This window comes from Notothenia coriiceps, unplaced genomic scaffold (assembly GCF_000735185.1).
Source record: "Notothenia coriiceps isolate Sejong01 unplaced genomic scaffold, NC01 NC01_scaffold00023411, whole genome shotgun sequence".
Lineage (NCBI taxonomy): Eukaryota > Metazoa > Chordata > Actinopteri > Perciformes > Nototheniidae > Notothenia > Notothenia coriiceps.
In genome coordinates, this window is record NW_011356112.1 from 28,872 (window position 1) to 43,452 (window position 14,581).

Below are 14,581 nucleotides of genomic sequence, written 5' to 3' on the forward strand. Positions count from 1 at the left end.
AGCGGTTGACCAATCACAACAGAGCCGACCAGCTAGCCAATCAGAGCAGACTGGGCTCTGGTTTCAGACAGAGGGTGAAAAGAGGTGCTGCAGACAAATTAAGACCTTTTTGTACATTAAATCATGTAAACATGTCACAGTAGAGTCACAAAATACAATTGAAACCTTAACATTTGTATAACATGTCCTCTTTAAGAATATGTTCAGACCATTCTCTGTAAGACCTGTAGATGGTTGTGCATGAAAATCCCAATAGATCAGCAGCTTCTGAAATACTCAGACCAAGCCCGCCTGGCACCAACAACCAGTTCAAATTCATTTTAACCACCTTTCTTCCCTATTCTTTTTTCTTTTTTCTTTTTATTTAAACCTTTATTTAACCAGATAAAAGCATTGAGATAGAATCTCATTTTCAATGCTGACCTTGCCAAGAAGGCAGCAACGTTACACATAACGCAAACATATAAAATACAATACAGAGAACATAACTAAGAAAACAAAAGACGAAAAAGCATTCACTACATTGTGCACTTTTGGACAGTAAAAAAGGTGCACTACTTATTACTGCGAGAGCAGCTGGTGGTAAGGACTTCAGACAACGTCAATTTAAAACATGCTATTGAGACAAGTGCCGTCAGTTTGAGGCGTGATTGAAGGTCATTCCAAGACCAAGGACCATAATAAAAAAGTCTCTTTTTTTGAGCCGCAGTCCGCACAGCAGGTACCTGGAACCGTATCCAGGAACTGGATCTGAGGTTGTAAGAGTCACAAACTTGAGCAAATCTGGCACATATGTACAGTGGAATATACATGTACATTCTGATGCTCTGTTGGAATTCACCAGGTCGTCTTGAACATGTCTATATTCCTAAAGGCATTGAGTTGCTGCCATGTGATTGGCTGATAAGATATTTGGGTTAACAAGCAGTTGAACATGTGTACCTAATAAAGTGACCAGTGAGTGTATTTCAGGTTTGAATTATAACTACCTATATAATGTCAAAGCCTGAACTCGTACATAGTCACTTTTTGAGACCAAATTGTAGCATAACTTAATGTAAAAATGAATAAGGATTAATTACATATATTTCAGGTCTGTTTTTGCCTCAAGCTTTTGTAACAAGGTTGATCTTTATGTTGAGCAATGTGTTGATTCAAATTAACCAAAAATCCTGGAAACTGAAAATGTGACAATTGCATGGTGTTACCTTAATGGAGTGGTTACAGAAGCACCATATTCAAAACATTGGCTGTTCTTTCCTCAAATGAAAACAATCTATCCAGCAATTGGCTGGACCAGGCATTACAACCAGAGTCTTAAAAGTCCAATTAAAAAATAAATGTAAAAAAGGCTGAATTTTGGAATGAAAATGGCTAAGACACCTCTTTAAAAATCATAATATTTGCCCACTTGTTATCTCGATGTTCATGTGGCTGACTCTTCCTTTGTTGTCTTACCTTCCTCAGCTGTGTATGCTGTGTTCGGTGGGTTACCACCTGTTCTGTTGCCACCGCTCTGAGAAGACCAGCCGCCGCTGGCTGGCGCTGGACTACGCCGGAGTGTCCATCGGCATCCTGGGCTGCTACGTACCCGGAGTCTTCTACACCTTCTACTGCAATAATGTGAGTTAGTCAGCCAGCACTTCTCTGGTTTACCTTGACTTTTTTATCTTTGATTTTTCTTCAATATCTGCATGCATATTTAGGGTCTTATTTCCTCTTTATTAACAGCATAGGTGGTAAATATGATCAGCAGCAGCTACCTCATACCTGATCACATACTTTATTGTTTCCATACAAAGTGATTGAATTGGCACAGAAATACAAAAAGAGATTCACAGTATACATAACTTGAGACAATTGGTAAAGCACATTATATATCACTAAACACAAATCAGAACCAGAATACTTTGAAGCGAAGCATGACTTTGGAATAACTTAGACATCTCTGACATTTGACACTTTTCCATCGCTTTAAATGAAGTCGATTCTTTTGAAGGATTCTGTTCATCTGCAGTTTTGCTGTTTGCTCAGAAGCTTTCAGACGAAAGGTGGTGCCTTCCCAGTGGATGAATCGCATGTGTGGTGGTCACAATCTTTTGAAAGATACATTTTCTTAAGTTAACTGGAGTTGAAAATTGAGTCTACACTCACTGCCTTCAAATTAAAAGAGGTCCTAAAATGTTCATCTTCAGGTTCATATCAGTATGTAGTGTCTCTACTGTGACTGAAATGTCTCCATGCTTTAATGTTCAAAAAGGGTCTTTACTTTTCTCATACTGCCTGTGCTGCAGCACCTCTTTTCACCCTCTGTCTGAAACCAGAGCCCAGTCTGCTCTGATTGGTTATCTGGCCGGCTCTGTTATGATTAGTCAACAGATAAGAGGTGTCCCACCCCTCAGCCTATCACGGACAATGTGTTGGAGCTGTAGCCAATAAAAGTGCAAGCGTTACATAGCGATGTCATTATGTTATGGAAGTAAACAAAGGAGTCAGATTAAGGCGTTTCAGGCAGTGTGTGGGAGAGAAACTCCCTCTGGAGGGAACTTTGGGATGTTTGACTTTGCAGACCATTTACATGCATAGAAAAAGAAAAACCCACTCCAGGAAAAGGAAAATCCAATAAAGCGTATTAGGGCCCCTTCAGAGCTAACATTGAAGTGTTAATGTGTGAGCGCATCTGCACGAATCATCGCTCTAACATGTAACCACCGTCCTCCAATGAGGCTTTAAGCTCAATGTCCTCGGCCTTAGAAGCAGTTATTGAATAAAGCTGGCTGTGCCCATTGACTCATTGTTCTGGTGAATAAGCAACATGACACCTTCGCTGCGCTCTCCATTTGGATAACAGCCTCTGATGACAGCCGCCCACCACCATGTTTTTCCTTTCCTGGTTGCTTCTCTTTTCATTTATTTATTTTTTTTACTCCTGAAGTACTTGGCTGTGCTCCTTCCTGCTCGCTTTCCCCCGCATATTGGAAGCGCCGGGTTATTTTGCCCCCAGAACGCAGCTGAAATCTGCTCCAGCCCAAACCAGATGGCTGCGTTCACGGAGCGGTCCGTCACTCCTGTTCCCCACCATATGACGTTCGCAAGTCTGGGAGCCGTCTCAGCGAAGGGGCCCTCCCCGTCCTTGCCAAGACTAGGGCTCCGCTTCTGGGTGGCTCCACTCCTGTGGCAAGCCAAGTCCCTACAGAAAAAAAAACATTTGTATATTTAGCCAGTGAAACTCTCATCTCATCACAGTGTTTAAGAAATGCAGATTTGGAGAAGAGAACACGGTGTCTGTTTAGGAGAAAAGCTTAAGAAATTTGGCTTGAGCAGAGCGGGGCCTTGTTCCTGGTGCAAATGTATTCACTGTGAAATTCAGCAGGACTCGTCACATGAGGATGTGTGACTGGACGGAGGCCTACATCCACACAAATGGACAGAAGGGACTGAGACGAAGCTGTCCAGACTGTGCACAGTTACTTATAGAAGTTTTAAGAAACACTGAGGACTGTAATCATAAGTATGATGAATGCTTTTTAGTTTTTTAGCACATAGATCTTCACAGTTTTATCAAGGAACTTTGTTATATCATCATATGCCATAAATAAAATGGACCCAGACCAACTGAGGTGTTTACTCAAAAATAGAGAAGAGGAGAAATAACCAAAGGATTTAAAACATAGAAAAACCACAAATAATTGTTTACATTTTCTATTAATCTATCTTATATTTAGTCAATTAAAGATCAGGAAATAGAACAAATTGTCTTCACAAGTTCCTGAAGCCCAAGGTGAAGTCTTTAAATTGTTGTTTTGACAACATAAATAGTGTACTTTGTCTGACTGCGTTCAACCTACGGCCAATAGATGGCACAATATACAATCGTGACAACAGAAAACTGCTGTACCACCGAAAGGGTCAAGGCAACCGGGCTTTGTCTTTGCAGACCATTACATGCAAACAAATCAACATAACATACTACAGGAAATGAAAACCTCAAAGGGTATAACAGGTCTCCTTTAAACTGTCGTGAATACAGCTAATGAAATGTATTCTTATGTTCAGGTTCAGGTTCTTTATTTGTAGCCGTAGGTAGATTTAGTTTGCAGAGCATTAAAGACAAGGGGTCCATCCTGACACACTCTAAAAACAAACACAAACAACACATCTCTAATAAAAGGACTAGTAAAAAGTACAAGTACACCCTGCTCCGTCAAAACTCAAAATATTTCAAAAACATTGATGTAATGAGGGTTCTCTGTGATGTTGGCTCACAAGTAACAACAGGACAAAATCAGCTGTCCAGTGTGCAAAACATGCATATCCACAATTTGTCATTTAAAGGTTTATTTGGCAGGGACAATGCACAGTGATGGACACTTAAAACATTCAAATGTATCAAGCGTAACAGTGCCAGATTTAGCTTTGAGCTCATTTCCATCCGCAGTCCCTCACATAAAACACTTCAGAAAATTACATTTTACAAACATAGCAAACACAAAATACATGATATACAAAAAGTCCAAATACACAAGTATTTATGACATGGTAGTACAATATAGCAGCTACGACATATAAAGTGCAAGAGAGGATACAAGAGCTACATAAAAGGCAAGAGGAGATACCCCTGTGTTAAAGTGCATTTAGTGGTGATTGCACATCTGTTTGTTTCTCAACCATTCTTTGAGTTGACCTTTGAAGCCATTGAGAGTGGGACAATCCCGTATCTCAGTTGGGGGGTTATTCCACAATGAGCTGCCTTTAATGGAGAGGACATTTTGTCCAAAAGTGATCCGTCTGCGGTGGACCTCACAGTCTCCTCTGGGTTCTGACCTAGTGCAGCGTCCAGTGTCTTTTCTGTGGATGAATTCCCCTGAGGGGGGGGGGGGCAGTCCATGTAAACATTTATAAAAAAAAAGCACATACTTTTAAAAGCCTTAACATTGTCAAAACTCAAGAAATTGTGTTTGTATTTAACACAGATAAAGGATTAATCTGAATTTTAAAATGATCCTGTCGGCCGTTCATGTTCTTTTGCTGCTTGTCACTCTTTTGAAAAGTTCCGTATTTCCTTTATTTAGTCTGCTTCACCAGCTCTGTTGTGACTGTTTTATTGAATTCATCTCTGAAAGGTTTCTTTTCAGTTTGAGGTGAATGTGTCTACATCTACGATCCTATAGTGTTTTCCTCCAGTGACTACTTCAGGTTCTCTTTTAAAAACCTGTTGATGTCTGCAATACCTCCAATATTATGTTATGGATGTTTTATGATCACCATGACTTTTTCATTGCACATTATACTACCACATTTTACTGTGAAGACTGTACTAAGACTATTATAAGTCTATTTATATGGCATTTTGCTGACAGTATACAATTCTTTTTTTCAACATACTATATTATCATGAAATATGTTATGACGTTCTAAACTATGGCTGTTCATGAATGAAGTTAATATTATAGACTGTCTTATGACATTTGGTATTGGTTACTATACTAAGAGTTTAGATTTTCTTTATGCCAATTAATTGTTTCTGACGTACTAGGACCTTTTTGTGAGCGTTTCCAATACATACTATATTATAACTTTTATTAATGACATTCTTAACTATTGCTTTTTATGAATAAATCCAACGATTAATACTTTTATGACTTCCAATACTTTTGAGAGTTTTATTGACATTTTCATATTGTTTTATTGAAATGTAAGAATGACGCTGATCCACAGGATGTGTGCATTGTCCTTTGACCTTTGTCCCTGCAGTACTGGCGGCAGGTGTACCTGGTGACGGTCCTGGCCATGATCCTGGCCGTGTTCTTCGCTCAGATCCACCCTCACTACCTCGGCAAGCAGTGGAAGCAGATGCGCTCGCTCACCTTCTGCCTGGTGGCGGGCTTCGGCCTCATCCCCACCCTCCACTGGATCTGCCTCACCGGGGGCTTCTCCTCCGAGCTGGTCCAGGTCAGCACAGTCACCAGAATGATTTTTGAAAGGTTGATTAAATGTTGAGCTGTTTGAACATTCAATATGTCCAATCTTGAAAAAACAATATAGAGGAATAGTGGTAATAATTAGTTATTTTAGCTTTAAAATGTCTGCAATTCGGTAACTGTTTTTATTTTGCTGAGACATTTAGACTGTTGCTCAGTTTTGTCCACACGTTAGTTAAACAGATGTTTTTCCTCTTCAGGCCTTTGTTCCTCGAATCCTGGGGATGTACTTCATCGCTGCATTAGCACTCATTTTCTACGTTTCAAAAGTTCCTGAACGCTACTTCCCAGGTGAGACTGTGTGTGTGTGTGTGTGTGTGTGTGTGTGTGTGTGTGTGTGTGTGTGTCTCTTTTTTTTTTCTCTCTCTCTGCTCTCTCTCCCTACAAAATACATGAAAAACATCCTTTTGTACATCAGTTGTTGTGTAAATAACAGCCTTATGATCAAATCATGATCTTGAAGCATCCCCATTATTTCATTTAATTTAATTTAATTTCAAGCCTTTATTTAACCAGATTGGTCCCATTGAGATCATAGACCTCTTTTTCAAGGGAGACCTGCAGCATATAGGTTCCACATGAAACATAAAACAATAAAGGACATCATACTTTTTAAGGCTTTCCCTTCCCTGCAGTGTGTGATATAGGTTTCTGTGCATGTAAATGGTCTGCAAAGGCTAAAATCCCCAAACTTCCTCCAGAGACTTTCTCTCCCACACACTCCCCCCCCCCCGTCTAAAATGCCTCCATTGGACTCCTTTGTTTACTTCCGTAACAGAGTGACTTCTCTTTGTAACACTTGCACTTCTATTGGCTAGTGCTCCAACACATTGTATGTGATAGGCTAAGGGTTGGACATCTCTTAGTGGTTGGCCAATCAGAGCAGACAGGGCTCTGGTTTCAGACAGAGGGTGAAAAGAGGTGCTGCAGCATGAGAATAATAAAGAGCTTTTTGAACATTAAAGCATGTGAACATGTCGGAGCAGAGGCACAAAACATGTCCTCTTCAAGCTCAGTTACGGCTGTAAAGCTATCAATTTCATAGAAGACAAATGCTAAGAATTTAGTTTTGTTGCTAATTCCTTTTGTCTGTGATGTTGCTGCAGGTCAGCTCAACTACCTGGGCTCCAGCCACCAGGTGTGGCACCTGCTGCTGGTGCTGATGTTCTACTGGTGGCACCAGTCGTCATGTTTCATCATGGCGTACAGACACAGCGAGCCCTGCCCGAACGCCCCCCACCACGACTAGGATGCTGCTGTGCACCATGGGATATCCGACTATGACTAACTGTAAGCATTTCTATGACCTTTTAAGTATTATTTTTGTATATCCACTTGGTCTTTAAAAGTATAGTCATATATTCCCTCTGGACACGATTCTGGGTCAGAATGGCAAGAGCATTTTTTGGAAACACTATACTATTAGTATAAAGGTATTAGTGTCTTTTTTTTAATCTCATTTGATATAGTATTCTATGACTTTTTCATAAATATATTTCGACTTACTATTCTATTAATTTTCTAATAATTTACTCTACCTTCAAAGTTTTGTAAAACTATACTATGACCTTATGATTAAAGAAAATACTTGCCCATGCATTTATCTTCAGTAACTGTGTCTTTCCAGGTCTCACAAAACATCCATTAGACAGCTGCAGCTGATTGTGAACGCTGCAGCTCCAGACCTCACTAACATGACGGGCACATGCCACGTCTCTTAAATCACATCCACGTTTCTTTAACTACGAATCTCTGCAAAGAGAGAGAAAACGAGGAAATGATTTTAAAGAGCGATGAGATGTCCGTTCCTCTTGAGCGTCACATTAAGCGGCGGGCGTTTGCGAGGAAAGCAACAGCTGATCCCCGCGGGATTGACTGTCAGTCGGCTGTCAGTCAGCTCAACAGCTGCAGAGACTTTTGAGGAATTTTGTCTGCACACGTGCACATTTTCAACATACCATACAATGTCGTTTTTATCGATTTGTTATATCGTCGACATGCTTAGATGTTTCTTTGATAGTTTTTGACATAATCTACAATGACGCTTTTCCAAAGATTATCTTCAATATAATTTACTATGTGGAAAAAAAACAAAAAAAAACAGACATTAACTCTAAATGTCTGGAAAACCACTTACTTGTTATTCGCTGTAACAGTTTTAAATTCTACTTTTATTGTTTAACCGATCAAACCATTTCTTTCCTTCAGCTGGTGAACGGCTGCAGAGTATTGCAGCATGTTGAGGTGAAAGCAGGGGACACCAGGGACAGACCTCCAGTCCATTTCCTCACAGACGCACACACTCTCACCTGTAAGGGTGTCGGCCCCCTGCCTGTGGAGGAAACACCCGAGGGGCTCCCTTAAGGATGGAAGGGATCATGTGTTCAGTGTGTGTTCACAGGACCTCTGTGTGTAGCTGAACAGTCACAGCAGCTCTAACTCATTCTTACCACCAGACCAGACCGTGCGTCAAACTACAAAACTCCTTTGTACCGCAATTTCACACAACCTAAAAAGCAGCTTTAAATCATTAAGGTTGCAAGTTAAGTAGCATTTTCTATAAGAGGTGTTTAAGTGCCTGTTAATAAAACATATAGCGCTTATTGAATTAACTGATGTACATTTTGCCCAACTTTTAAAATGAACCACCTGTTTTTAAAGATTTGTGAGAACATGAAAAGCATTCTGCGCCCCCAAAACAACCTATTCTGATTTCCATGTAGTGATGATTCTTCTAAAACAGCTTGTTCTGGCAGTTCCAGTAAGTTATCAAACTAACTTGTAATTCATTCATGTTTAGTTAGAAAACCAAAGACTTGTTATCTTCATCAGTTTGTGTTACATTCAGAGTGTATTCATGTTCTCCTTCAGTGTGTGCATTAGCTGTGTTTCTCACCACTGTGTGAGACGATCTACTGTTCGAGTCCCAGGGCTGTGACGTATACTGACTCTTTGTACAGCTACTACAAACTATCATAAACTGCAGGTGTGTCAGTACCTGGTGTCTGGATTTACATTATTTATGTTATGTGTTGGACTGCATAGCCTTAATTATTAAACTGACATTTAGACCGACTGCAATGTTATCTTAAAGTGTTAAATCCCAGTGTATTGAACAAATGAGCAAAATACCCAATCACCTCCCAGATACAAGTATTGTTTTATTCTAACATTTCTCCCTCACATCTTTATTTTATTATTATAGACCCCCACGCAAAGAGAGCTGAGGCCTATTCAAATGGAGTGGTACATTTTGGCTGTTAAACAGAGCTCCGCCTCCAAGTTCTGACTTTAGGCCAGGAACCTTTTAAAGGAGGACTTTGAGGACTTTATTGGGCCGTCTTAATTCAGTTGTTGGGTCTGTAGGCACGCCAGAGACCCAACTGTATGTGCACGTGAACTGAAAGACTTAAATACACTTCCATAAAGTTTAAAATAATGCTTTCTACAGAAGTCGGACATTTTTATTTGAGTTTTTTTTATATTCAAGCACTGATTTTAAATTTTAAATCTGTATCCACATGCATTGCAGTTCATATTGCAACTTTAATCTACCATTTGCAGCATTGTTAGCCATTGTACATTTGTCATTTAAATAGTTTGTTTTTGCAAAATGCTTTTTCTGCCTGCACTGACATTACCAACAGTGTTTTAACTGACACAATAACCCTTTATCTGGCTTATTCAAGGTACTGTGCAATGTTGTACAATTGGATGGATTCCAAAATTCAGCACATGTTGGATAAGTCACCTTGACAGAAATGCTTCAAATTTCTAAAATACAAATGTTTAAGTTCTCACAAACGTAACAGCTGACAGCTTGAGTCTTAATGTCTGAAACATGGCATGTAATTACTATAGGTGTTAAGTGTTAGCAATCTAATTTGGAATTAAAGTCATTTGTGTGATAGTTAATGTTTTTAAGTTTACGATGGAGGAAATGTCCTCTTGTGTTATGTATTTAAATTATTCATTATGGACCTGCTCTGTGTGTTATGGTTTCTCTGGAACATTTTGTCTTTGAAAATATCTTAGACTCCTTTTGTAGCAGAAGACATTTTGTATCTTGACCTTTCATATCGAACTGCTGAACTTGACTCTAAATAAAATGTTAAGTGTAAAACCGCTTTGTTGAAATACTTCTTGAAAGCATCCACTTCCAGCCTCACTGAGATGACTCTTCTTTTTTTTTTATTGCATCAAACCGCAGTAAAGCATGATAAATACAATATCAGAGATACCCTTGTGAAAAAAATCAAAGCTGGAAAGTAGTTGTATCAAATGGTTCCACTGGTCAAACACGGCGACCTGCAGGTTTAATTCAATGAGCCAAAGGTTGTGAAGGTAAATCAGTGTTAAAGGCCTTCATTCTAGAGCACACAGAACAAGATAATGGAATAATTCAGTACCGACAAGTGCATCTATAAGTACAAATGACCTGAATACACATTACAGTTATCTCATTGGGTTTTAATGTGTTTCTCTTTGTGAATACACCAATTGATATTTTGTGGAAAGACATGCATTATTATTTGTTATATTGAACAAATAACATTAAAAGACCAATATGTATAATCTTTAAGACAAATGATGGCCTTGTAGCTAATGCCTGAAACCCCATTGCTCTTTCTCTGGCAGTCCTCAATTAGTTCACGTTATGGACAGATCTATAAAACTGAGTTTTTCAGAAAGAATGATTGAAAAGCAACCATTTTAAAACTTGTGAATACAAGAGTGGTGCTCATACGTTTGCTAGAATGAATTCAACCAAGTGAAAAAATACATAACTAAATTACGACCAATTAGTTGACTAAAGTCATGTCTAGACTCAACTCAGCACACAGTGTTCTGCTGCACAACATTTGTATTTATATAAAATGATATATTTTTTGCTGATAGTTTGATGAGGAGATTAATGCCACACACATATCTATGCTTTCAATAGAAAGCATTAGCAGGTTAGTGTTATGGGAAAAAAAGCTAGCCTGGCTCCGTCTAAAAGGTAGCTCAGTCTGCCTACCATCACATGTCTTTAGTCTTTTCGTCACCTTGAGGTTTCACGGAAACCCCTGGGACCCGAGGACGTCACTGCTCCAGTTCAAGAAATAGTGTTGTAAATAACTTCCTGTAAACATATATTAAAAACCCACACACTTTTAGTACTTATTGTTAAACTTTATATGTGTTGGTAAGCACATTTTGGTACAGTTGGTCAAAGCCAGGCTAGCGATTTTCACTTTTATCAGTGCTATGCTAAGCTAAGCTAAGGGTCTCTTGACTGTAGATCTACAGATAGGTATCAATCTTGACAAGGCTTCAGTAAGAAGCAATGAGCTTGGGTTTGAGAGCCACATACAGGAATTCAGAAAGTGTTCCACTCAGATTTACACATTGTTGGTCTTTTCTTATGATTTGTGAAAAATAACAAACGTTATATTGTGTTTTCATCCTTGAGCGTGGATTTGAATGAAAATGTTATGGGTTCCAATGTGAGAAGCACTTTCTGAGAAAATGGAGGTACACCTTGTGGGATTTTAAAAGGGATCTAAGAACAGTGATCTAATGTGTTTGTGTTTTATTAATTCCTTATTTCTAACAAAATATGTTGAGTTATAGAATAGAAATTTAAAATTAACATTACTTACCTCAAAGTTTACGGTTAAAAAGGATAAAACAGTTAAGAGCCAAAATGTATACCTGATTCAATTCGCATTTTAGGGAAGTACAATAAAGTGTGATCCCCTCTAGAAAGTGTAATCCAACAAAGATGACAGCTTCACATTGCTGTGTGAAGACTAGAGTTAAATGATGCATAGAGAAAGATCTAATAAGAATAAAACAAAGTGGTTAAGGTCAATTCCCGAAGAATCTCAGCGACAAAAAAGGCCAACGTCCGTGCCGTGGTTTCCGAGGGACTGTGTGGCAAGGCAGAGCCTAGCTAGCTCAGGTAAGGCTTCGAGGTGCTAAAAAATAATATTGGTAGATGAGAAGGCAAGCCATAAAGAGCTTTTTGCAGCGAGTCGAACGTTAAGCTTACAATCACAGTGGGACTTCCGAGAAGGTTTTCTGCTCCGCTTCAAACGTCTTCACAAGCGTTAAGATGCAGCATGAAAGGCTCTCAGCGGGAACAGCTGAAAGATATGTAGCACAGTCACTCGCACTCCACAGGATTGATGTTATTCAAATAGAGATGCATTATAATGTTCTTTTAAAAAAATATGCATTTGTTAGCTTGTCGTTTCATGGTTGATTGAAGATATTCGCAAGAAAGAAAGAAAGAAAATGTGCTCAGGTGTTATTTGACAGACCCTGGCAGAACAGGAAGTCACTCCTTCGTTGGAAAAGGCGCAGCTCCGAACGGGTCGAGGTCCCCCGGCTGTGAGGGCGGTTCCTCCTCAGGTCCACTGTGGACGACCACTTCTGTGAAGGGCACCGCCCCGAAGTCATCCATGCTGCTGTCTTCAAGATCGGGAAGTGAGCCAGACCAGGACTTGCTATTGGCTGGGCCCATGCCGCTTGTGCTGTCAGTGAGTCCTTGATACTGGCTGTGCCGACTGCCGTCCTGCGGATGGAATGGCTTGGCTCCAAAAGGGTCCAGAAAAACCTCGTCTACTGGGAGAGAAGCTCCTTTGTCTGTCCCCTCGGCCATGGTTATATCAACGCTGATGTTCTCTTTAGAGTCGGAGGTGCTGAGGAACTCGTTGCTGCTCTGCGAGTCTCTGCGGCCGACCTTCTTGTGTCTGCGGACTCTCTCAGGTGTGCGGTAGGTCGACTTGTTGCTCTTACGACCTCCGGTTGGTGTACCGTGGTGGCGTTTGCCGATGCTGCCGCCTGTTGTGATTTCCTGCTTGTTTTTCTTCTGTCGGGACGACAGCTTCTGTAGGCTGCGCTGCTTTAGTCTCTGCTGCTGAGGGCTGGCCGACTCCTCGAAAGATGAATGGAAGATATCTTCTGCGCTTCTGGAGCTTGTGGGGAACGGGGCGATGGCACCTGGCTCAAAGGGAGAGAAGCCAAAAATGTCAATGGGCTCAGGGGAAATGGAGAGCGTCTGGCCTGTGGATACATCACTGCCACTCTGTCCCGACTTAGACAGGTTCCGGTTGAATGGCGCTTTGGTAAAAACATCAAAGTCGTCCCTTGTTAGCTGCTCGTCGCTAACTTGCCTGAAAGGGGCTTTAGCAAATATGTCTGAGTTCTCTGTTGGTCCGACAGGCGAGGTTCCTCCAAGGAAAGGGACAGAACCAAACACATCCACAGAGTCTTCAGCTGGAGCAGCTCTCACTTTGCTCGGAGACCCCAGAGGGCTAATCAGAGTCATGGCAGGACTCTCCGGAGAACTCCTGGGGGTCACTACAGCTGCTTTACTGGCCAGAGCTTTCTTTGAGTGGCCCCTGACCCTGCTGGGGTCAAATTCTGAGTCGGAGCTGTGCATGTCTTCATCCTCCTCTCCCTCTTCTTCAGAGTCCATCAACAGAGGCCTCTGCCCTAAGTTCTCTGGCTCATTGTCTTCACCATGTTCACTATTCAGGCCTTCTTCCTCCTCCGGATCCTCTTCCTCACTGCTCTTTGGCGAAGGAGGGTCGGATTCAAAGTCACTGTCGGACTCTTCACCTGGGACGCAGTGGCTCTTTCTGCTCACTTGGTGCTCCTTAGCCGCAACTGGTTGCAGATCCTCTGGGGTTGAGATGAGGGCAAGAACGCTGACCTCCTCATTGGTCGGCTCAGAGTTTGTCCCATCTGCACCTGCATAAAGCAGACACACATGTAAGAGTTAAACATGCGACCAGCCTTTCAGCATTTAGAATATTCTCTTGAATGTGCAGATTAAGTTTTAACCTCAGACCCTTCCGGATATTTTTAAATCTGATGTTTTAAATAACTGGTGAAAGAAGGAGAATCTTGTTGACAGAAGGACACTTTCTCATTTCCCTTAGAATGCCTTATGGCTCCTTTGACCTATGTGTATGAGGCATTACTGAAATCTTGATTACTTGGTTTGGAAGTCCACAAATACAAATCCCAACAGTTTGTCCAATATTGAAGCAGAAGGAGCAGCGAAGGAGAACTTGCACAACTCAATATGTCGTAAAAGCTGCTCTGACTTCTCTACTCTAACCCTGCAATAAGAAGAGGAGGCTTACAGGCTTTAGAAATGTGGCAGTCGGCTTTTCAAGATGCACAAAATTGCTTTCAAATATAAATCTTTTGTTGAAAAGATTCAAGCTGTCACTTCCCTCTAAAGTTAATAATGAATAACACTTCTTTTTTTGCAAGTACTACTCCTTACTTCTAAATGTATGTCCAAGAGATTTGCATAACGACATTTGAGACTAAGCCTAATTAGCGAGTGGATAGTCTCCAATTATATTGAAAATAAATTGTGTTATACACAAAGAGCCAATTTATTGTTCCTTATCAGTGAAAGTCTATATTAGAAAGCAGAGAAGGGACCCCCTGCTGGGAGCACGAGAATGGAAACCTCTCAGTGTCTTCAACCACCCAAAGCTGGCATGACGTTATGACAGATTAGCAAACAGCTTTGTTGTAAAACTCTCAACAATAAAAGATGAAAAGTAATATTAATGCACAAAACATGGGGG

The 14,581-nt window shown here is 40.6% G+C and overlaps 2 protein-coding genes across 2 annotated transcripts in view; one reads left to right on the forward strand and one right to left on the reverse strand.

The window, feature by feature from the left end:
- Positions 1-10,666, forward strand: part of LOC104954486 (progestin and adipoQ receptor family member 3-like) — a 13,356-nt gene extending 2,690 nt beyond the window's left edge. The window contains exons 4-8 of the mRNA XM_010781601.1: positions 1,468-1,623; positions 5,755-5,952; positions 6,182-6,272; positions 7,088-7,271; positions 8,190-10,666. Coding sequence (XP_010779903.1) covers positions 1,468-1,623; positions 5,755-5,952; positions 6,182-6,272; positions 7,088-7,230 — 588 coding nt within the window. The 3' untranslated portion in view covers positions 7,231-7,271; positions 8,190-10,666. The remainder of the gene's footprint in view (positions 1-1,467; positions 1,624-5,754; positions 5,953-6,181; positions 6,273-7,087; positions 7,272-8,189) is intronic.
- bmp2k (BMP2 inducible kinase) overlaps positions 10,153-14,581 on the reverse strand; it is a 65,008-nt gene continuing 60,579 nt past the window's right edge. Inside the window, exon 14 of the mRNA XM_010781605.1 lies at positions 10,153-13,724. Within this exon, the coding sequence (XP_010779907.1) occupies positions 12,307-13,724 (1,418 nt within the window). The 3' untranslated portion in view covers positions 10,153-12,306. The remainder of the gene's footprint in view (positions 13,725-14,581) is intronic.